General features: G+C 36.4%; 1 protein-coding gene across 2 annotated transcripts in view; it reads right to left on the reverse strand.

Annotated features, from left to right (window-relative positions):
- The window catches only part of LOC113228831 (UHRF1-binding protein 1-like), a 56,118-nt gene that overhangs the window by 28,855 nt on the left and 1,833 nt on the right, over positions 1–25,430 (reverse strand). The window contains exons 2-11 of one of the 2 annotated variants that reach the window (XM_026462235.1): positions 15,555–15,665; positions 10,118–10,195; positions 9,702–9,806; positions 8,815–8,941; positions 7,451–7,611; positions 5,104–5,254; positions 4,090–4,216; positions 3,105–3,210; positions 1,989–2,150; positions 275–386 (exon numbers count right to left, since the gene is read on the reverse strand). In XM_026462235.1, coding sequence (XP_026318020.1) covers positions 275–386; positions 1,989–2,150; positions 3,105–3,210; positions 4,090–4,216; positions 5,104–5,254; positions 7,451–7,611; positions 8,815–8,941; positions 9,702–9,806; positions 10,118–10,195; positions 15,555–15,590 — 1,165 coding nt within the window. In that variant the 5' untranslated portion in view covers positions 15,591–15,665. The remainder of the gene's footprint in view (positions 1–274; positions 387–1,988; positions 2,151–3,104; positions 3,211–4,089; positions 4,217–5,103; positions 5,255–7,450; positions 7,612–8,814; positions 8,942–9,701; positions 9,807–10,117; positions 10,196–15,554; positions 15,666–25,430) is intronic. The other variant, XM_026462236.1, reaches the window with a different exon arrangement.

The raw sequence follows: 25,430 nt of genomic DNA on the forward strand, positions 1-25,430 counted from the left end.
AGGAGGAAAGAAGAGGAGGAAAGAAGAGGAGGAAAGAAGAGGAGGAAGGAAGGAGGAGGACGAAAGAAGGACGAGGAAGGAGATTTCACGGTAGTTGGCAGGTACATAGGTTGACTGATTATTAGTGAAAAATATGCAGGTTAGACATACAAGGTTACTGTTATGTAAGAGTGCCTAGTGCCTACCTAGCCTATGTGTCGAATAAAGCCAGTGCGTAACCAACCAGTGAGCGTTTAACTAGACCCCTACACACGTTTACATATACAACAGTTACCTTGTGAGGTAGCGTTGGCGTTGGACGGAGCGGTGGAAGCACTGAGTTGCGAGGCTGGTTTGTGGCTGATGCCGTTTGACATCGGCTCCTCCACCCTCTCGGATTGACTAGTCTGATATACAACAAACAATGTTGTGCAAATTCCATTATCTACAAAGTACATTATCGTCGTTTTTCTTTTCACCTTATATATTTTTAATATCAAGGCGTAAACTTACTTCATATTCTTCAGGCATGTACAACATTGCCTTTTAAACGGATTGTCGTGATATTCTAGAGTATTGGTAAGAAAATGTAAATTTGCACAGAGTAACTCTTAATTACTTGAATTAAGATTAATATGATTATTAGAAACTCAAGTTCAGTATCAAGAAGACTTAAAAGTGACTAAAAGTATCCAATAAAAAAATTTAATTAGAAAAATTCTGCCCTCGCAACGAAAAAAGGCACAACTATGCGTACTTTATACGACAGTTGTGCACTTTTGTCGTTCCGAGGCCAGAATTGTTTTACAGCACCCTTAGGAGAGCTTAACAGAGAGTATGAAAAGGAAACATTTAAACATAATTACCAACAAAGCAATAGACTTAAAATAATTTAACTTCTCCAAAACCTCATAAGCAGATTCCCTCAAAACAGACATAACAAAAAATTAAATCTTCCCCAGATACCGTTACATATATAATTTTTATTTAATTAACGCGAAATGAAGTAAATTTGTATTTTGCGGTAAAAATGAAGATGTGAAAGGTTAGGAAACCTATCCAATGGACCCATTATTATACCAATAAAATACTACACAAAAAAAACGAGACAAGACAGATATAGCAAAACAGAATATTCTGCTCCATTAAAGTCACAGAGAACCAATGAGCCGCAAAATTAGCTTCCTGCAGAGCTGATGGATTTTCGATCCTTTTTCTCCATTACGAACCATCATCGCACATACACCAATTAATGGAAAACTACAATGAATTTTACAAATGTTTATGTTTAACCTTTACAAAATTTATAAATTAAAATGTAAACACAACATAAGCCTTATCCAAAACAATCATTCTCCAATACATAGAAGACTTAACAATGACCTGACATCAAGTTAAAATCGAAGAATCATCATTCAAAATTCATAAGTGTGTGAAAATGAGATCCAGAACTATTCACTTCAGCGCTGAAAGATATTTAAAAAGCTCTTAACTTTCTGAATATCCAACGGTATAGGCGTCGGTGAAAAAACACTTAGCAATATCCGTTTTGGTATGTATTGCTATTTTACCTTTAAGTCTTGGAATTCCAACATATATATGATCTAAGCGAAGCAAGCCTTAAGGTTGAACTTCAAATGATCATATTAGCGACCCAAATAGTGTCAAGTACCATGAAACGTATCAGTGGACATGTAGGCCATGCTGATGAATTCATCATAGATAGCAGTTTTCGGCAACAGGCAAGACAAGGAAACCAATCGACGTACCAACAACATCTGAAGAGCATAATATGTATCCCGCCTATTCGAAACTTATAGCGCAACTAAAATTCAGCCCCTAGGGTTTACCAAAGGGTAACTAACAGAGCGCAACATACTGAACGGCGAATTAATATACTAAGTTCCAAACAGTGCGAGGTCCCCACGTAGCTGGCACAATATCCATGAAGCTGATTTTGGGATGGCCAAGGCATGGCGGTCGCACATTGATAAATAGACCCCAATTACCGAGTGGGTCCTGGAAGACATCCAACGACGTCGCGACAGACCACGCAAGAATCGGCGCGGCGACTTGGGCTGCTTTATCCTCGATTCGTCCGCAAGGTTCCAAAATAGAGGCGATGGGATTAAATTAGGGGAGGTCTTTTCGCTGCATTGGGACTCTGACAGCTATTGAAATAAATAATTACATAAAGATTTGTCACGGGCAACTTTCGCGCCATTATTGTCTTCTTTTTCTTCTGTTAACGAACACAAAGGCAAACAAATTTATGGTATACTTCGTTTCAAGCCATTTTCAACAAAATGCAAACAAACAAGTCACTGATCCGACCATAGATGATTTAGTGATGGCCAATTGTAATGCCAACTACAAATCGATTAATTAATTGAATGAATCGATTTGTTTAATTGAGTCATACTAGCGGTTTTCCCTAATAATAATTAGGGAAAACCGAGACCGAACATAGCCTATTAAGCATATTTAAAATTCTTCTCCGAAATCTTAATTTAAAGACCTCCTTCAAATCGTTATACTTAGATACTCGTTCGATTGAGATTGAAATATACGATTTAATAACCGATTACAAAAACTTTAAACGAATGAACCGAATGTTTTTTTCGTTCAACACTATGCAACCATAGATAAGTCATAGATGTATAGATGAAAAATAACCTCACTTTTGGACTACCATTTTTCAAATACGTAAAATTTTACGATGCTATTCAAATAAATATTGTTGGAAAAAGTGATGAGATATCAAGTCGAAATCTTCGAAATATACGTGACAGTGTTACTTATTCGATTTATTGAGTGATTGCTTTAGAATTTTAACCAAACAGTTTTGTTTACTTTTTGTTGAAAATGGATTGGAACAAAACAGACTATACTTTTGATGCTGTAATTTTTAATGGAAATTGTTTACAACTCTCTCTAGCTTATACTATGGCTTATAAGTACCACTATAATCCCGCTACGCGAAACATGTCGTCCTTTATCAACACTAACGGCGTAACTTACATACAGACAAAAAAAATCGTGAATAAATACAAACTCTATGGGCGTATGAACTAATTTGACATCTTTTTTTTGTTGTCAGTGGTTATCCTGATGTGATAACTTACTTTATTACTGGGTGCAATAGGTCTGGGGTCCAGTGACTCCAGCAGCGTGCCACAAAACGACGATAGGGCCTGCGATAACCATTGACTATGTGGGGTTGCTGACTCTCTGAAATAAAAACGAAAAGTGTTTTAAAACATATGAATTTAAGTTAGTGTTATCATGGTAATGCGAACATTAAGGATCTTAGTATGTTATGATGTCAAAAAGGAAATTTAGCAGTTCAGGGGTCAAGTATGAAGATGAAATACCTGAAGTCAGGTAGTCGGCATTTGAGTTGGTGACTGTTAGTGAGGTGAATATTGATTGTCATGACGGCCTGACGAAAGACTATAGCTTTTTTTACAATGAAGGCCATCTCACGGACAGAATAGGGAATCATAGGGTGCCTGAGGTTAAAGCACCGGGAAGGTTAACCTAACACAATGATAGTAACTTCTGGGAATATATGGAAAAATTTTACTTCCTTTAAAGGCTGTTTTGGTAGGAAAGAAAGTCTCTAGAGTACATTATAATAGAACTGTAAGCGTAGTGATAAGGGTAATATTCTCTGATCTGGAATTCCCGGTATAATTAAGTTACGAAACGAACCTTTCCAAATTGGTTCTGATTTGGGAGTTGCGGGAACTGCCACCGGCGTTAACTTCGTTACTCTCATTCTAATATATTTCAGTATATTCTGGGTTCAATGTTCCTTTTAAGTAAGTTTACTTGTGCTAGGCGTATCGTTTTTCAACATTACAAAACAGGTATGACCAGGTATGTTAAATATTGAGTACCTCCATGGCCAAACGGTTCGAAAGGTTCGATTCCCGGGTCGGGAGAAATATTTGTATGGCCTACATTTATTTCTCTCGGGAGTTTGGGTGTAATTTGTGGTTGTCTATGTGTGTCCATGACACCCGCGACACAGGGTTTCCCTAGTGCGGGGCTATGTTGAGTGTGTAAAGAAAAAAAAAGTATAATTATTGCTGATGTCATTTTTACCTATATCCTCTCCAATGTCTCCTGTCCCCTGTGGCTTTGTGGTAGGGGAACAAGTCTGCCTGTATGCTGACCAAGGTCACTTGTAGAGCACCGCCAGTCGTCAGCAACGGCATTTCTGACCTGCCCACTGTCAAAAGACAATGTTTTTACAACGATTTAACAGGTAACGATTTAATAAAATAGTCGCTAACAATGCTGATAGACGTGACTTGTTATTTGGACGAAAACTAATTATTTACATATCACAACACGGAAGCTCGTTCACAGTTATTATTGATATAAATATCGAACAAAATCTCGCATTCACGACCAGTGTATTTTGCCTGTGCTTACGTATAGGGCTGAAGACGTGGGTTTTTACTAATGAGATCCTCCATAAACTTCAGGTGGCCCAATGGAAAGAAAACTGGTAGGAGTCACGCCGAGAGACCGTAAAAGAAACAAATGTTTCAGGGAGCAAAGTAAAGTGAGCGATGTTACTAAACGGGTTGCGAAATTTAAGTGGGAGTGGGCTGGCCATGTCGCCTGCAAGCAACTCTTGGTGCAAGGCACTGGTAGAATGGAGACCGTAGGGCGAGAAATGCCCAAGAAGACGACCACAGATGCGTTGGTACGACGATATCAGGTATTATGCTCTCAGAGGTATGGCAACATATTTGAGGCACGTGTGAGTAAATAAAACATGTTTAGTTTTATTAGCAGTAGAGCTCCGTGTAAAAGAGTTGGTTCAGGGAAAACCACCTTACCTATTTTTGCTGCCAAGCAGTAATGTGAGCATTACTGTGTTCCGGTTTTGAAGGGGAAGGGTGCTGGTGAAATTACAGGTATATGGGACTTGTCAACTTGTCTCAGGGTGACGGGCGCAGTGGCAGTGCCCCTCAGATTTTTGCGACTTAACGCTCTGAGCAACACTGCAACTATTATAGACAGGAGTGTCGCTTACAATCAGGCACACGATTTGTTCGCTCCATCATTTTGTATCATGAAAAAAAACTTGAACCTTTCTTAACTTACAGCCAGGATCGTCGCACAGGTGAAGGTCGATCCTCGGCGCGAGCAGATGATACGAGGTCTCGCGAACATCATGTTTCGCGAACATGCGTGCCAGGATGTCGCGATCGCCCGTCGACGAGCGACTTTGGATCTGCTCGCGAGGCTCCTCGATCTGTGAAATGTTGTTGAAATGAAATGATTTTTATTTGCATCAAAACATAGGTAAAATCTGATCCAATTCAATGTGTCAGAAAAGTAAACAAACAGATTATTGACCCGACCATAGACTGTTTAGCGATGGCCAACTATACTGCCAACTACAAATCGATTAATTGAATGAATTGATTTGTTTAATGCAATCAGTTGGATCAACTGGGTTTTATATAATAAAAATAGGTTTTGCGATTTCGCTGCCCATTACTACAAAAAAAACGTGATTCAATACTGAATGATGATATTTCATACATGAGATTACAAATTTTTTCTTACATAACCTATAAAAGCAAATTTAAAATTTCCGAAATCTAATTTTAAATCCTCCTTCAAATCTTACACTTATACATTCGTTCAATAGTGACAAAATTTTCGAATTACTAATCTATAATAATCGAATAAGTTATTTCCGTACAGACGTATGATGTACTTCCTATGCAACCGTAGACTATTCACAAATCTATATTTGATTACTAACTTCGCTTTTGAACTAACATTTTTGAAAAGAGATTCTAATATGTTAATCAAATGAATGTTGCAGGAAAAAGTGATGAGATATCAAGTCGAAATCTTCAAAATATACATGAAAATGTTATTTATTTCATTTCTTGAGTGATTGGTTTCGAATTTTAACCAAACTGGTTTACTTTTTGTTTACTTTTCTGGCATAATGGATTGGAACAGACTTTAAATAAAAGTTCATAAACAAGTTACTACTGAGTGCAGTATATCTCACAGACGTTACACTACTGCAATATTAATTTTTAATATATACTACAGTGTTTTGAAGTTAGTAAACATATTTAAAAAATTCTTTGATTTTGTAAAAACAATTTTCCAAAAGCCAAGTCTCTAGTTTTCTGCACATTTGATTTATCGCCAATGCGAAAGCAATTATTCGGTATTTTTACTGAATAATAATTTTAATACCCATGTTATATCAATTTTTGTGGCGTAGTGCAATCAGAGGACAGTACTGTCGTTGTTAGTTGAAAGAGCGCTCTGACAAAAACTCAAAACTGACAAAATAACGTTTAAAAAATGATATTAAAAAAATCTGCTTATCTCTTGCGGCAACTTGATACCTTATCAACCTACGAAAAACATAAAAATATTGACAGATCAGCTTTTTATTTGCTGATCACGGCAGTATACATAACAAATTTAAAAAAAAGTCACATGTGCCCCTTTAACCAATGGCGGCAGAGTAAACTATTGCCAGATTGAGTCTCAGATAGCACCATCAGATTTCCACGCACGTCTAAAATTTATTACTAACTCCTCTTTTTAATAAATCTGTTTCTGTTTCACAAATTTACATAACTCTAAAATGTACTTGTTACAGTTAATATTCCCCGTTTAGGGAAGATTCCCTGTAACTAAAAAAAGGACTACACAGATTAAAGTGGTAAATTTCGTTTTTTCTACCCTATCATGTTGCATAGCCCAGTTAGCTCAGTGCCTTTACTGCACATGTAGCATAGTCGAAGCAGTAGTGTAGCACGTAGAGAAAGACTTCCAAAAAGTTAAAAGTATGTTAATAGTAATAAAGTTACAAGTTAAGATGGCAAATTTCCTTGGCTAGTGTCTCGGTGGACAGTTGATGACGTACTATCGTGAAATAAATAATAAACTACTTATTTAAATTAAATGCAGGACATGGAATGGGTTGCCGCGTGTTGAGACTATACCTAAATGTGTTTCTAAGTTTGTATATATGGTGAGACAATACACATGTACTTTTTGTTATTATTTTCATGCATTTTTCTTACAAAGGTATAAGTATATAAGTAAACATTATTATTATTAGAAGTTAGTCATTGGATGCACCCCCTTTGCTTCTAATTGTCTATCCTAAGGTTGCCTGAAAGGAATTGATGATTAGCAATAACACCGCCAGTTGTACATTGGTTAATTTAGTTATGTACAATTATTCTCATTTAATTTTTAATTAGTATCGTTTTCGCTGCGTTAGAATGATGATCAGGCAATATAGCTATCAGTAACGTACTTGAATTTTGTCCACAATTTTACGCGAATATTGCAGGCAGGAATATTTTGCAAGAGATTTACCTGGGTATACTTGTAACGATTGAGAAAAATTTTAGGGCTTATAATTTTATTTACTACACGTGGTTTATCTGATATAACTGACCTTTCTGACGGCTTTGGCTCTAGTAGCGGCAGTGGTAGCTTTTTTAATGGGCTCTGATAATGCGGCTGCGCAGGCGAGCGCGGCGCGTAGCTGCCCGTCCGTCAGTGCCCACGCCAGCGGTTCGGGTCGGATCGCCAATCGAGATCCCATTACGGCGCAGTCTGCAATTAAGGTTAATAAACATACTGAGATTCATAATTTTCTCGTTTGTGAAAAGAAAGGTTGTATAGAAGTAGACATGTAACAAAATAAGTATGGTTTCACTGTATTCGGCCAAACAATAGGCATACAAACATTTTTCCGTAGCAGTGGAGCTTGTTGTAAAAGAGTTCGTCCAGGGAAGTACTGCCACCATAGCTATTTCTGCTACCAAGCAGTAATACTGTGTGCATTACTATACTAAACCCAAGCTAGGATAGTCATAGGGATGAGGTAGAGTCGATAGATTTTTGTGTATATTGTTTTTGAAGCAGCAGTTCTCTTTTATAGGTTTATTTTTTGGCGTATTCTGAACGAAGTGTTTTGTAACAAATTGAAAGCATAAAACACACAACAATAATTCAAATGCAATTCCATTAAATTTTCGATATTTTTTATCGATGTACCTCATTTCTAACAAATGCAATGTAATGAAGTAACCTTTGCACGTTGGCGTAAAAAATTAATGAATTTTGAAAAAAAAAGTTTTCCCGCTTATTTCTTACAAATAAACAATGATTTGGTGTTCTTTTTGCCTTACTTAATGTATTTACTTAAACAGAAGCTATTAATATACAAGTGAGTTTTATAAAAATAGTTTATGAAATACGTAAATTGGTGCGCGTTGTTACAAGGTTATATCTTGTAGATGAACTGTCACAGGGATCATTCTAGATATTTTTCAGTATACGTTTTGAAGCCTAAGGGCGCATTTATTCGACACGAATGTCATCGCGCTCACCCCGCGCGGTCACCAAGCGGAGTCCGTGTTGCCGGCGCGTCTAACTGTCGTGGCAAAATACGCTCTAGTTGTTTAGGTTTTACGTTTTAATTTAAATGAGCGTTCCGGGATCGCGGGCTAGCCTGGCTTGAATTTGGTCTATGCGGCGGCCGCGCGGTAATTTTATTGAGAGGAATTTAAATATTGTTGTATAATAAATAGAATTTAGATTCGCCATTAATGTACATGAAGGCGTTGTAACTGGGTGGTCGCTGCGCGGCGGCCGCGCGAAGTCTTTCTTCTCGTGTAACTGGGCGCTGATAAAACTAAAAGCACATAGGGCTTGTGAACTTTACGTCTCAAGGTGAAGGTAGCAGTTGGAGAGCCCCATCAGGCGCACGATTTGTTCAGCATTTTGGCTTACATTTGTCACGGTTTTACGTACCTGACAGCCGTTTCTTGATGACAATACGGCAATGGGTATTGCCGAAGAGCAGGCGCAGGGGTTGTAGATTGGCCGTCGCAGCGCTGTGCGCCTTTGCTTCTATACGCGCGCTTTGCCATTCCAATTCCTTAAAAATATAATTTATTACACGTCGAGTTAAATCATGTATAACATTATTATGAATGAAATGAGAGTTGCGAAAGAGATATATAAATAAATAACGCACACCCAAAACCCTGTGTCGCGGGTGCCATGGACATACACATAGATAACCACAAATTACGCCCACACTCACGTGACAAATAAATGTAGGCCATACAAATATTTGTCCCGGCTCGGGGACCGAACCCAGGACCTTTACGTGTCAGACCAGCATGGTAACCGTTTGGCTACGGAGGCAGTTAAAAGAGGAAGGCATCATTAGAGCCAAAGAGAAAAGTAAGATTGGAAGAGAACGGTCGCGAAGAACGTTTTCAGATCAAATCGAGAAGAATAGAAAGAAAGAAAAATGCAACTGAAGCAAGAGAAGTTTGTCAAGATCATACAAACTAACAATCGATACTGTTTACCCCTGTGTACACCCCTTTAATGTGAATTCATTTGGATTGGCGTGAGTATATGTGGGTAGTTTAGTAGACTATGTGTTATAGAGCAACACAATAATCAACAACAACAAAAAGAAGATTATAGAATGCACACAAGACTGACATTTCATAAAAGTCATCTATGTCACAATGACATTGACATGTACATTTCAATATGCAGTCAAATGGCAGTTTCAACCAAAAAAGCATTTTATATATAATCAATGAGTCTGAATTTTATGTTTATCAAATATAATGATATAATGAAAATACGATATCAATATGTAAATAAACATTGTTTACTTTAAATATAAGCAGCTGTCCGGTGTCGGGCGATTTGATTCTAGTCAGTCTTAGGTCTCCTTTGCGCCCCTCCGGCGTCCTTGACTCCACGGTCACTCGAGAGATCTATATCAAATAATAAAATCGACTTTATTAATTAATTTATTATTATCGAGTTCTTAGGTTTTCGCGATTGTTACACATAGGAAATGAAACTATTTTTCCCGGATTTAAATCGTGTATATTTGTTTTTTCAAATAAACCAAAGTTTCGGTCCCTTTACAGGTCCCATGGTCAGGGTTGATTGGGGTTGTAAAGTCATCAACCAGTTTTGTTTAATATTAATGCAAACCACTCTATTTTTTCGCTACAGTTACAAAAGTTAGTAATTGATTGGTTATTAGTAAATAAGGTATATCTATATAAATAAGGTATACCTGAACACTGCTGGTGAACGCGTCACACCTGAAGTCTATTTGAACCTGGTTAACAGCCACTGATATTCCGTCTATGACCTGGAAAGAGTAAATGGAATATGTTAAGAAAAGTGTTTGAAAAAAATTAAATATTTACGACCATCGCAAATGTGTGAAACAGAAGTTATGATTTGTAATTGAATTTCTATAAATTGAATTTCTAAAAATGTAGAACAACATACATATACGTTAATGGAAAGAATCACGTTTCAGAATTTTGCTAACATTTATTTTTTTTATTGAATATCATGATGATGATGACATATTTTTTTGGGAAATTCCCCACTAGTTTGTTATAATTTATTAATACAAAGATATGACACAAACAAATTTTTTTTCGGCCTGACAGGAGTCGCATCTGTGTCTGTGCCAAACCAAGGCCACAACAAACTAACAGGCTAATAACATATTAACAAACTGCAAAAAAAAAGCACATGCCAGCAATGACAATTAAAAATCATTATATCATTGATCGCCATTGTTTAATGATAATAGTCAGCGATTGCATACAATATGCATTTATTAAAAATATTTAAAAAAAGAAAATAACTCATCATCAGTGATCAGAATTGAGGGAGTTAATTTCATTTGAATGTTTTCTTAGTATGGTCATACCCATTTCGTGATACGATAAAAGGAATACCGGTATTCATATTACGATGATATCGTTGATAATGATATTATACATTGATAACGCATATTATAAAATTTAGACAACGAATAAAATTAATATAGGCATTTCTTTCAGTTTTATTTACATGTATGTTTATAATAATTACAACGTTTATACACACTGACTTACTGAAGTGAGTGAGAGAACAATCTCAAAAGGAGAAATATATCTTAAATTGGTGGAATAATTAAGATGCACGGTGTCTAGGTGATCTGGTACTATGTAATTAATAGCTTTCAAAAATTCAAGACCTCTAGACCCTGGGAATATACATATCTTTGAAAATAAAACTAACATTGTTGAGCAATCTTAGCAGCTGCTGTTATGTTAAAAACAAGACATCTAACAATAGAAACCGCCAATATTTGATAATGGCAATGGTTTCTATTGTTATTTTGTTTTCGTACTGTGTGAAGAGATAGCAGTTACTGCTTTCTATGCTGTGAGAAAGAGAAATCAATTACTTATTTCTAAAGCGAATGCTAAGTAAATCGAACCTATAGAAACACAACTATAATATTACATTTTATACTAGGAAATTCAATAAGATATAATTTGTCGCCAATGTACTCAAAGATATCAATAACACGCATGTGCAAATATAATAAGTTCCGAGAAGTTCCGGAATTTGTAGAATTGAATATCCACATTATTCTTTACGTCACATGAATTTTAGGTTATGTAAATTCCTAAATCATTGTCCTATTATATTCTGTCTCTGTAATGAAATTGTTATAAGACAGAAACATTGTCTAGACGTTTTGAATAACGCACCTCAGAGTTTTTGTGTAGAGGTTTCGAAAACAAGTTTAAAAAAAAATGTTTTTGTGCTATGACATAGCAGAAAATAACCTTCAGTTCGATGAAATTAAGTCCATTATGTAATTACAGTACATTATCTTCACAGTAGGCATCTGTGTAAACATATTTTTAGTGTTTTCTCAACGATTACGAAATCAGCGAGGGCTTTGTACTTGTAGTATTAGTCCTCTGCATCTGTATATGTTATGGCTATGTCCAACAAGTGAAATGTTTTGCATACTTTCTACGAAGCTTGAACCCTACTGGGGTAGGCAACAAGGCTGTGTAAAAATCTGTTTATATGCGATTTTTCACTGCACAAGTGACACGTGGGCGGTAAGTGCACGTTCCCATTATATCGTAACGTTTTATTTATCGTTGGGCAACTGTAGTTTCTAGCCTGTTCCTATATCACGATTATCTGTCGTGACTTTGTTGTGGACGTTTATTTTATCGTTGAACGACTGTCGTGTCTAGCTGTACCCACTAGATCAGGGCTTCCCAAACTTATTTTGTCTACTACCCACTTTGAGAATAAATTATTTTTTAGCGCCCCCATTTTTTCACCTACTTAAAAATCGAAATAACTTCAAATTAAAATTAATTATTGTGAGCTATATTAGCGGAGCTTAAACATTCATTCTAAACGAGACTTTTACTATAACCCGCAAGAGTTAACTTGAGACCTGAGCGCAGTAGGTAGTACACAACGGCGCTCAGATCTCAAGTTAATTCTTACGGGCTACACCTGCCAATGAGAATGATTATTGAAACGCAACTTTATAGTATTCAGACAGAGTATCTTTTATTCAAAATAAAACAAACATAATCGATTCTAATATCAAAGCTAATGTGAAGGATGAATCTGACGCTGTTTAATAAGTTTGTTGATATCACGTTCCAATTTACTCGAGAACAGCCGCAAGTCACCACGTTCGGGAATATGCAAACGATTTCTCTTTTTAGTAAGCAGCGTTGTCACAGCACTAAAACCACGTTCACACAAATATGACGATGGGAATGCTATCAAGAATCGTTGAACGATTGACCACAATCCAGGGTACAATTGCGGGATCGGTTTTTGTAGCCAAAATTCTTGGTAGCTATTTTTGAATTTGATTTTTATTTCCCCGTTCGTTGTGGATTCTATAAGTTCTTCTTCCAGCTGATGTGATATTGCTGTGTTGACATTTGAAAACGGATCCAACACCCAGTCTGGGATTTCCAAGTTCAAAATGTCCTGGTATCCTTTGGTGAAGTCAATGTGGAGGTTTTCCAAATGTTGGCAGTAGGCAAACAAGTCGTCGCTACTGCAGGATACTGATATATTCGGAAAATTGTGAAACTCACGTCTGCCCATATTCTTTAGAAGCAGTTTGGCTGAGAAACAAGAACGACATTTTTGTTTTAATTAAATTTAGTTCATCGCCTTACAGTTGGAGATTCATGTCGTTGATCAATTTATACAGGTCTGTCATGTAAGCTATATCATTCTTTGATGTAATGAGCTTGTTGCGCAATTCTGTATCTTTAGTTTCCAAGAACTCTATCACAGAGACAAACAGATTGTAAAATCGAGTCAGACAATTGCCTCTTGATAGCCAACGAACTTCAGTATGAAACAACAAACGGTTGAAATCTTCGTCATTAGTAACACAAAGCTGATGAAATAATCTATCATTCAAAGAGCTGTTACGGATTTTATTGACTGCTTTGATGACATATTGCAGAGATTGAAATAGTCGTTCACTTAAATTTCTAGCAACCAAATGGAATTTTATTTTTTAAGTACGTCATAGTCGGAGCGCCATCCGTAGCAAGTGATACAATATTTTTCAGGGGTATCTCTTTCTCGTCACAAAACTTTTCCAATGTATTGAATATGGTTTCGCCTTTTGTATCGGTCTCTAAATTTCTAGCAAACAATAGTTCTTCACATATTTTCTCATCTTTAATAAACAATAATAAATATAAATAATAAATAAATAAACAGCCACAGTGCTTCATTAGTTGGTAAAGTGGACGAGCTTAATTGAGAATTGACTAGTCCTCAGATAATTGCACAATGATTCTTCAATGTTTTCAGCCATTTCATCAATTCGTCTTTGAACAGAATTATTACTCAACGGAATTTTTCGGATAATATCTGCGGCCGGTTTACGAAGCACAGTAGTTATTACTTCCTTTAATGCTGGCAAAATAAACTCTTCACCGATGTTGTGTGGTTTGCCTTTTTGAGCAATTAACAAAGAGATATTATACGAAGCTCGAAGTCCGTCGTCATCTTGCTTAGCAGCCGCCGAAAAGAGTTTTGCTACACTTGGCTGAGTATTATGCTCCTTCTCTAGGTTTTGAAAATATGCTACATTGTTGTCTTTCTTATCTGGAAGCATTTTATTCAAATGAACTTGCAGTCTTGAAGGCTTCATTGCTTCATTCGAGAATGTTTTAGACATAAAAGGCACAAAGGCGACTATGGGTTTGTGGGATTTTCAATGAATCCGAATTTAATATATTCCGCACAGTATTGCCGTCTCTTCTTTTTTACTTGCGACATTGTTTTGTTTTGAGAAATACGTAAGTAAGTGTTGATAAGTACTGCTTATCTATTACGCGCGAAACCGCAAATGAAAATAAAATAAATATTTCGTTGTTTATATAGGATTGCATAAGCAGCACGCACCGACAGGAATAAGACAAACATGCATAAACTCATTTATCTCATTTGACGCTCAATCGTACTAAACAAGTAATAACAAGTATTCTATGAACAAGCCGATTGATATAGGATTGCACAAATCGGGTTATTTAACAAAACTATGTTAAAACATGATTGCCCGCGGTCTATTATCTACGAAAATTACCTATCTAGGAATACTAATAACTATTAAAATGCGAAACTGTGTCTGTTGCCTTTCTATTTGTTTGTTTGTGTCTACTTTCATTTCGAAACGGAGCGACCGATTGACATGATTTTTATTTATTCAGTAAAACAGGACAGATATATGAACTGCACGGAGAGCAATATCGAACCGAATTTGTTTGAGCAATCTCGTAATTAATATTAGTTTATGTTCGCAAGTTGTAGTCGAGAGTCGAGAGCTCAGTCGGTGTCTAAGGGTCGTATTCCAGAACTCTACTCAATGCTCATGTCAGGACTTGAGCAGACTTGAGTATGATTTCAAGCACTGGAAATACGACGCTAATGGCAAGGATTTGAGTATGATTTTCAGTGCTCATTGCAATACTCAAGTCCTGACTTGAGTATTGAGTAGAGTTCTGGAATACGACCCTAAGGGTCGTATTCTAGAACTCTACTCAATGCTCAAGTCAGGATTTGAGTATGGTTTAAAGCACTCGAAATCATACTCAAGTCCCTGCCATTATGGTCGTATTTCCAGTGCTTGAAATCATACTCAGATCCTGACTTGAGCATTGAGTTGAGTTCTGGAATACGGCCCTTAGAGTCTTCCTAGATGAAATTACAAATCTCCCCCTAAGCCTCTACACAACGCCCCCATTTTTTTTTCAGGGTCTCTTACCGCCCTCCCTTTAGGTCTGCAGCGCCCACAAGGGGCGTTATCGCCCAGTTTGGGAAAGGCTGCACTACATAGTGACGACAATTTATCGGTTCACGGCAGCCGCCTTGTCGTTTGCACGACAAAATAGTTTAAGCTGCGATTATAAGTAGTTACATTTTTATCGTAACGTTTGATTTATCGTCCGACGACTGTCGTTTTAGCTCTTCTCATTGTCACGATTGTCTGTCGTCGTAAAGTCAAAGTCGTGAACGACAATTGGTTGTGTTGTACTATATGTAAACAACTTAATTTAAGTATAGCCACGACACTTTAAACTGCACGACTATCTGTCGCCACGACACAATGGGAACGCGCCCTTGCAGGTACTTCAAGTGTTAATTACCTTGTGTATGTAGCTGTATTTGCCTGGTATAGGCATTGCACCTGCCGCAGTGGGGTTGACCACTCGCGGCTCTTCGCACACCTCCAGGGCTATGTGCACTTCGTCGAGGTTCTGAAACAAATATCATTACATCACATTTAACAAATTACATTGAAATGTTCCAGACGTTCTTACCAATCACCGGGTCTGAAACTGGAGTCCAGGAGTATTTTTAAATAATCTGATTGCGCTTACAGGCCGCCTTTTGTACAAAGTATTAGGGGTTAAAGTATGAAATTGCCGTTTTATTGCCATAGGTTCTTTGAATTTTCATAGAATCTTCATGGTTTGAGGTTTTCGAATGAAACTTTTTTCAAATGGTTTCTGTGTTTTTTTTTTTTTAAATTTGAAACATTTGAATATCGACTTTCAATTGTTTTTGTTATTCAATTTAGACAAGAAAGATGGATACTGCGAAAATTCGAGTGATTTTTGTATACGAGTTCCGACGCGGAACTAACGCGGCAGAAACAGCCCACAATATCAATGCTGCGTTTGGAGAGGGGTCTACTAATGAACGCACCGTGCGATTTTGGTTTAAACGCTTTCGTGATGGAAATTTCGACTTAAAGAACGAGCCACGAGGAAGACCGCCCACACAGGTGAATAACGATGAATTAAGAGAGATAGTGGAAGCCGATCCTAGTCAAACTACCCACGAATTAGCGGCATGGTTTAACGTTACCTTACCCACAATATTGACTCACTTGCGTCAAATCAATAAAATAAAAAAATACGAAAAATGGGTGCCTCATGATTTGACTGATCTGCAGAAAGAAACGTGTGTTGAAACTTGTGTTGCCTTGTTGAACCGGTACAGAAATGAAGGAATATTGGATCGAATTGTAACATGTGATGAAAAGTGGATTCTTTATGATAACCGGAAAAGAAAAATGCAATGGCTGACCCCAGGTCAAATGCCACAACAGTGTCCTAAAGCAAAACTTACCAATAAAAAGGTAATGGTAACTGTTTGGTGGTCTCAGCATGGTGTTATTCACTATAGTTTTCTCCGATCTGGTCAAGCAATAACGGCAGATGTCTATTGTGCCGAACTCCGAACCATGTTGACAAAACTAGCAGTAAAACAGCCCCGACTCATGAATCGATCTTCACCATTATTGCTCCACGACAAGGCGAGACCTCACACAGCACGAGAAACCATTTTGACCCTTCAGGAACTGCAGTTAGAAACCATTCGTCATCCTCCGTATTCACCAGACCTTGCTCCAACGGACTACCATTTTTTTCGTGATTTGGACAATTATCTACGTGACAAGAAGTTTTCTTCCCAGGAGGCAGTACAAAATGCTTTCACACAGTTTGTGCAGTCTAGATCGTCGGAGTTCTATCGCAAAGGCATTAATAACCTTCCCATTAGATGGCAGCAATGTATAGATAATAATGGCAACTATTTTGATTAAATAAATTTGTTAAAAATTTAAAAAATAAACAATTTAGATTTTCAGTACAAATCGGCAATTTCATACTTTAACCCCTATTATTTGTTTCACGACAGTTTTTATTTTTTTATATTTTTGCAAAAATTGTTTTATTACACATATAGGTATAGCGGCAATAGGCAACAGTTTTCAGTTTTGAAAATTAGATTTTATGTTAATTTTATTATGTCAGTCTATGGTTTTAAAGTACAGTTAATTTTATTATAATTTGTTAATTTTATACTGATTTTATTATATTTGATTGATTATATATATAATGTATATAAGGGATTTTAAGATAATTTAATTGTTAATTGACTTTTATAAATTGATTCAATTTTATGTTTGATGCATGTTATGGGTCGCTGTTATCCGAAATAAATGAATTTTATTACAGATGCGCATAGAGCAGCATAACAGTATACAAATACAAGAAGTGGTAAATAAGAGAAAAAACTAAGCCTAAAACATTCTAATATCAATGTTTAATTCAGTACACACGATTCGCTGTAACTAATAGGAATACAGCATTGACACGGACAAGGTCGCAATAATGCCGTGCACTCGACCGAGTCAAAGACGCCTTTGTTTTTCAGCATTAGTTATCTCTGTAGCGAGGAACAATACCAATTACAGACGCTGGTTTTTAGCTATTAGGCTATTTTTCTTTTTTCACTGTTCTACACACCATAAGTGGAATGGTGATACTTAACTACTTAGTCGCGGACACATGATGATGAGTCAAGGAAGACGTGTATTGTGTGGTTTTTTTGTCAAATGACATTTCCTACTTATCATCGCTAACTAAAAAAGTTACAAGTCTTCTATTGTAAATCGAAGCAGGAAAACTAAAAATAAGTGTATACATTGTATTTTTATAATAGAAACACAATCTCGTCTGTCGGAAAGTGACAATGTGGTCCTAGCAATGTATATAAATAACAGAAATAAGAGCTCTATTTATCATACACATGCAGAAAAACATCTATACCTCAGAAGAAAATTTATATTGTATATTTTATGAACTGAGTGCTACACTGATTTCTACTACAAATGGTAAAAAGGCAGAGTCTCAGCATAAGCGCCCAGTTACACGATGCGAAAGTTTTCGCGCGACCGCCGCGCGGCCACCGCCCAGTGAAAATTACAACCGCGCGGTTTAGCCGCCGCGTAGACCAGATAAATTAAAGCCAGTTTCGCCCGCGCGCCCGGGACGCTCATTTGAGTTAAAAGTATCTACAAGTTAAATAAGCAGGGCGTATTTTGCCAATTTGACAATTGCATGCAAGCGGTCGCTGTAAGGCGGCAACGCCTTCTCCGGTGGCCGCGCGGGGTGTATGCGATGAAATTCGTGTCGAATAAATGCGCCCATATACTTCTTTTCAAACTTCGCCTGTTCTCTTCAAACAACGTTTTCAGAAGATAGAACGGGGATATCGGAATCAATTAGTGCAACTCAACGTAGATTCGTCTAAATTATCGGCAAACAAACAACCTTGTGCCAGCACTCAAGGCTTTGCAGCGGAGTATTATTGATGTTAATCGATCCGTCCTCATAATAACCACATTATTGTTTCAATCTGAAATATACGAATGCTTGGCCACAATAGCCTTATATCCTTGTTCCATATATTTAAAATCTTTATTTATTTATTCCATACAAAAGGCATACAAGAAAACATAACACAATTTCAAATTTCAGTGACGTTCCACTCATTATCACAAACTTCAGTATACCTAGTTATAGTAGCCGTAGAGCTCCTCGTGAAAGAGTTCCTCCAGGGTAGTATCGCCACCTTACCTATTTCTGCCGCCTAGCAGTAATGTCAGCATTAATGTGTTCCGATTTTGAAGGGCTGGTGAAATTACAGGCACGTGGGACTTGTCATCTTATGTCTCAGGGTGACGGCTGCAGTGGTAGTGGCCCTCAGATCTGTGTGATTTAAAGCTCTGAGTGGCACTGTAACTGTTATGGACAGGCGTGTAGCTTACTATCAGGCGCACGACTGGTTCGTCCCGTCACTTCATGTTATATATAAAAAGAAAACCAAGTACGAGTACAATTATTAAAACCAGTGTAGACTTTATCTAATTACGGGTGCCTTAACTTAATTCACCTGAATTAGTTCACCCAGGTGCATTAAGGACACTTTTAGTAAACTTAAATCACCTGGGTGCATTACTCAGAACACTCATCTGTAACCTGTAACCTATTTGTATGGCCCATTGCTGAGTAGAGTCTCCTCTCATGCGAGGATTTAGGCCATATCGCCATGCTAGTCCAATGCGAGTTGGAGACTTCATTGTGAACCTTCTTCGACATGCAGGTTTCATCACGAAGTTTTTCATCACCGTATCTGTACCATGTAACCAGTTGAATCCTGGCATCCTTAAATATCGTGGTGAATACAGTTTCCTTTTATGTTTATCTAATGCACCCAGGTGATTTAAGTTTACTAAAAGAGTATTTAATGCACCTAGGTGAATTAAGTTAACGCACACATACTTTCAAGAAGTATAAATTTAAATTTTTCTTCAAAGTAAATTTACATAGCAATTCTCTGCCTCTCAAAAAATCGAATATGTTAAATATAATTGGCAAGAAATGTCTATTTGTTCCTTTATTATAATAGTTGCTTATTTTTGTACATACATATTTATTTTCACGGTTATCGCCTAGTATTTTATTTGTTCGTTACGTTAATTGTAAATTATGTTTTATAATAGTTTTCAATAGCGACCAAATATTGAACTTTTGCTTTTACAGGAAGTATTTTACTGTAGGTACATAAATAGTTTATCATCATAGTCTCCCTTTCAACTCGACTTGCTTTTACGATTTACTAAATATTTCAAAAATCTTATCTATGATCGGGCAATTGCTGTGGTTGTCTGACATATTATAGGAAACGAAAGTATTTTCTCCAGTTCTAAAATGGCTTATATTTGTTTTTTCAAACAAAACCAACGTTGCGGGGTATTTACAAGTTCCATAGTCATGGCAATTCTGCCATATTCATGACTGTAGCCTTGAATAGCCCTAAATTGCACGGTGGCCCCATAACAAAACCTAGTAAGTGCTTTAGATAACATTTTACAGGAGAGCCCATAAACACAAATCAAGGTTGCTCTTAAACAATTTTCTTTTTAATGTAAAAAAAGTGATAGTGATAGGTAGGGTACCATTCATTGAATGGTCACAATATTGATGTAATTTTATACCCTTACCATAACTATTAAGCAATCTGTGCGCTTACTAACTTTGAATGTTTATGTACATAAGTTATTGTAGCAGTCATAAGCAAAACACAGTATAAGCATTTGCTAGGTATTTGGTAAAATTATTGCATTAAAAAATTTGGAATAAAATTTGATTTTGTTTGAATAATGAAATTAATAAACGAAGTCCAAACTCATGGTACCACGATTTCGTTTAACCAAGGTAAACAACTTTTTTATGGGGAACTGTATACGTTTTTACAATAAGATTCCGGAGCATATATTAAGTTTATCATTTCCTAAGTTTAAAAACTACATTAAAAATATTTTGATCGAAAAATCATATTACAAAATTGAAGATTACGTGTTAGATAAAGATGTATGGAAAGACGATATGACTCCAGAATCCACACAAATTTGATTCAAAGTGTATTCCATAGCTTTTAAGTTTATTTGAAAAGAGCAATCCCTAGAGTTTCTTGCTCGTTCTTCTCAGGGAGGTCAGCGTAGTGAACGAGCAGTAGCTTAAATGTGACGATTTCAAGTGTAAATTTATTTTACCTATGGAATAAATAATCTTTGACTTTGATTAAGATTTTCAGTATCAGTGAAATTCATTATCCAGTATATGCCAATTCAAATACCTAGGTAGTTAGTAAGGCGCTCTGACTATTTCAATACCTAGCAAGTCTCAAATACTTGTTATGTTTTGAATTGGTTAAAGTGACTTACAACATTTTTGACTGGTCACGAACCAGACTACACATAAAAAAAGGATTTCTACTAATACGAAAGACCAATTTCTCAAAATATTTGCTAATTCTGAAAAATATTTATTAAAAGTAATAAAATATTGTCATTACAAAATTACTGCATATTTTTTTCTAATACAATTTTACTCTTAACTTTATTGTAACTTTTAGACAAATACGTTTACTTGAAGATTTTATTTCATTTCTAATCAATTAATTGGACATTACTTACATCAAGAAATTTTTACCTCTTACATCAAATTTAAATAATCTTAAATGAATTCAAAATTTCTTGGGTGCATTTTAAGAAAATATATTCTTAAACAAAAAAAGAAGTAGTTTGCTATTCAGATTAATATTCTAAATTCTAGAGTATATTTTTAAAGCAACATTTCGTTGCGTTTTCATAGTCAATGTTGTCGTGACATGTCGCCGAAGGCGCACGCGGTAACGATTACTTTTACGTGTGTTTGTAATCGTAAAAATCATAAACAGTCATCTATCCAAAGAAACAATACGTAGTATCTCTAGTTTGTTAGGGTGTTATATGTAGTCATAATTTAAGAAATTTGGTTTCAGCATGAAATCAAACTACACTTGTAACAAGCACAACTCTAACATGCAATTAGTTTCATCACGCCACTGCTAGATGGCATTAGTTGTACTCTGAAACGCTTATCGTTTTGTTAACTTCAATAGTATAAGTCATCTCATATATTTTGAATTGTTAGTGCTTTCTGCCGCTGTAGCATTCATACGGCATTGAATGGAACTCAAACATTTGAGAATATTCCGTCCTATTTCTGCTACTTTAAGGTTTGGCACTGAACTGTGTTCTTTCACGCCAGTGAGACATACTGTTGGGTCCATAACCCTGTAAATTTACCCTTTTTGAGTACCTCTCAATTTTTCATTCTTTTTCTTTTCAAGTCAAAATTGGACACTTCTAATAACTAATAAATTGAATCTAGAGTGGCTTTGTGACTTGGATTAAATATTTCTGTCTTATAACTAAAATACACGTTTGAGACGTTTTTTTACTATTATCAAGTAATTATTCTCTAGCGTCTACAGGGAGAGGATCGTTTATAAATTTGTCTTCTTAAAAAGAATTTTGTCTTTTTCTAAGTAATCTGTTTTTACCGTGTGGGTGTGCCTTAGTACGTTTTAAGGTTTCTAAATCTCTGATAAGTTCTAGAACTTTGAAGCGGCTGTTATCGCGTTTTTTATAATACCAAGTGAAGGGAGGAACCAGTCGTGCGCCTGGAGATAAGCGACATACCTATCTATAACAATTACATTGCCACTTAGAGCTTTAAATCACAAAGACCTCTGCCACTGCGCCCGTCACCCTGAGGCATAAGTTGACAAGTCCCGTGTGCCTGTAATTTCACCAGTACATTTACCCTTCCAAATCGGAACACAGAAATGTTCATATTACTGATTGGCGGCGGAGAAATAAATATAGGCCATACAAATATTTCTCCCGGCCCGGGAATCGAACCCGGGACCTCTGCGTGGTAGACGGGGTGAGTAAGGGAGTGGAAGTACTACGCCGATAAAAAAATATTAAAAAAAAATTGTCCCTTACTAGGTTTTGCTCTTGTGCAGCTTTCGGGAAACACAGAACGGCATTGTTTTCAGTTACTTTGCCATAAGGAAGGATGTGCTTCGTGCCAAAAGGAGGCAGGTCAATGACAAGGAAAAAGTATTAAATATATTTTCTCATTCAATATTGTACATATTATTTTTATTATAATATACAATATTGTACTTAATAAATATTTTTATTATTTTAACTCCGTGGCCGGACGGTTACCATGCTGGACTGACACGCAGAGATCCCAGGTTTGATTCTCGGGCCTGGAGAAATATTTGTACGGCCTACATTTATTTCTCTCGTGACTTTGGGTGTCATTTATGGTTGTCTCTGTGTGTGTCCATGGCACCCGCGATACGGGGTTTCCCTAGTGCGAGGCTATGTTGAGTGTGTCCGTTATTATTATTTTTCAAATATTTCTGACGCATAAGTAATTGATTACAATTAGGTATATGATAATACTGCTTGCGTGTTTATGTTTAGCCTTTGAATACAATGAGCGTTTAAAGATAAGAAAAATAAGCAATGGTATGTACTGTATAGTATTATTTACGACAAGTTTTGTGGATTTATTGTATTTTTGTGATTTGTGATTTCCAAAATCGGAAAGAATGGACATAACTTACAATTGTGTCAGTAAAAGGTTATTTTCAATATTAAATTTATATTTTTTTTATGGTAACAAGTGACGGGACGAACTAGTCGTGCGCCTGCTGAAAAGCAACATGTCCATAACAGTTACAGTGACAGCTTTAAATCGCAAAGATCCGAGGGCCACTCCTACTGCGCCCGTCACCCTGAGACATAAGTTGACAAGTCCCATGTGCCTGTAATTTCACCAGCAACCGTACCCTTCAAAACCGGAACACAGGATGCTGACATTACTGCTAGGCGGCAGAAAAAAGTAAGGGACTACAGTACTTACAGTACTGGACGAACTCTTTCACAAGAGCTCTACTGCTATTAAAAATTTATATTCCATTAAGATGCGTGTAGATGTGCATTAGAATCGTAGCAAGTGGAAGGCTAAATAAATTTCTCTAAAGATGTCGCTTATGGCGTCGAGAGCCGAAAAACTCCAGTACCTGTAGCTCAATTGGCAGAGCGACGCTACGGTACCACGTGGACGCAGGTTCAAGTCAGTTCTGAGGAATTTTTCTTTGCGTTTGGTCTATGTATAACAAACTAGAGAAGTAATTTTAAAAAGATAGGTAAAATATCGTGAAATTTCAAAAAATCAATACGTGGAAGGCTGTTGTCTCTGCCTACCTCAGTGGGAAAAGGGTGTGAATACATACGTAGGTTGCATGTTAATTTACCTAGTTCTAACCTAGGTTATCTCATGTACTATGAGTAACGGAGCAACGAAATTAACTCTGAACACCTAGACAGGAACAAATTTAGAAATATTAGTTTTCAAATTGGTCCTATCCGGAATCGAATGCGGGATGTCCTTATCCCGTTCACAGTGCAAACCGTTGGGCCATCGAGGTCATCAAAAAGAGTTATTGGTGCTAATCTCAAACTGAAATTAAAATGGGTTTTCATTTCATATGTGAAATATTACCTATCCATTCACGAAACTTATCCAAATTCGGTAACAAATAATGGCACGAATGAGTCACAAACCGTATCATAATTCTGGTTTATACACTTATAAGTGAGATTAGACGTTGTAGCTAGATATGTAGATTATTAGTAAAATTAACTCAATGCTACATTGATACCAAAATAAAAGACGATAATGCGTAAATTATCAAGTTCCAAGAAATTTTTATGTTATTGATTACTTCTTGCAAAAGTAAACAAATCGCACCTTTAGAATGAGTGTGACCCATCATAAAATCCCAACTTTTTGGGAATACGCAAAATAGGACTTAAATATCATGGCCCATAATATTACCCGATAATGGATGTTTGCGTACAAAAAACCACATATTTTGTTTTAAATTATGCAGTTATAAACCACTTTTGATTTCAAGTCGTGTCAGATGGAAGGAGTTTTTTTATTTTTGAATTTGAATTTGAATTTTTAATTTGAATTTGAATATTCTTCAAGCGCATTATCGGGTAATTAAAGTTTAAAATATAATTTCTAGTGACTCGTGACTCTCTCAAGTCCCTAAAATAATCAATGACCTAATGAGATGAAGTACTTCTAATAACGAATCAGAAGTCAATGTCTAAAAACGGAGTTACGAGGTTTTCAAATTTAGCTGACGCGTACTTGACCTTGTGCAACATCACTTGATGTTCAGTGATGATCGACAATGGTATGCGTTTGTTTAAAAGATGCCTATTCACTCTAAGAACCACATTTATAATAGCCGTGAAATGTACTTTTCGCGTAACAGATGACGTGGCTTATTTCATTCCTTTGCTATACTCATTACGAAAGAGAAACGCTTCTTGCGAATGGGGGGTATATCAACAACATATGGATGGAGTGTTCCGGAATTTCTAGTTGATCGAAAGAGGAACTGTGAAGGTTGAATTAAATCGAAAAGTTTCTGCTTCTACTGTCCATACGAGAAAAAACCAGTGCGGTGAGAACAAATAACGGAGGTCGTTAAAACAGTATAAATTTATTTTTTTAGTCTTGACTAAAATACCTATTTATTAAGCAGCGAAGAGCTCTTTGTGATAGAGTTCGTTCAGGGAAGTACTGCCACCGTTGCTATTTCTGCCGCCAAGCAGTAGTGTGAGCATTACTGCGTTCCGGTTTTAAAGGGTGTTTCACAGTATTACGTGAAAATAATTATGTACAAATGTGAAATTTTATAACTCTCCTATTGAAAAGAAACTATTTTTCCGGATTTAAATC

The sequence above is a fragment of the Hyposmocoma kahamanoa genome, unplaced genomic scaffold, assembly GCF_003589595.1.
Source record: "Hyposmocoma kahamanoa isolate Upper Pololo Valley unplaced genomic scaffold, ASM358959v1 244, whole genome shotgun sequence".
Classification (NCBI taxonomy): domain Eukaryota; kingdom Metazoa; phylum Arthropoda; class Insecta; order Lepidoptera; family Cosmopterigidae; genus Hyposmocoma; species Hyposmocoma kahamanoa.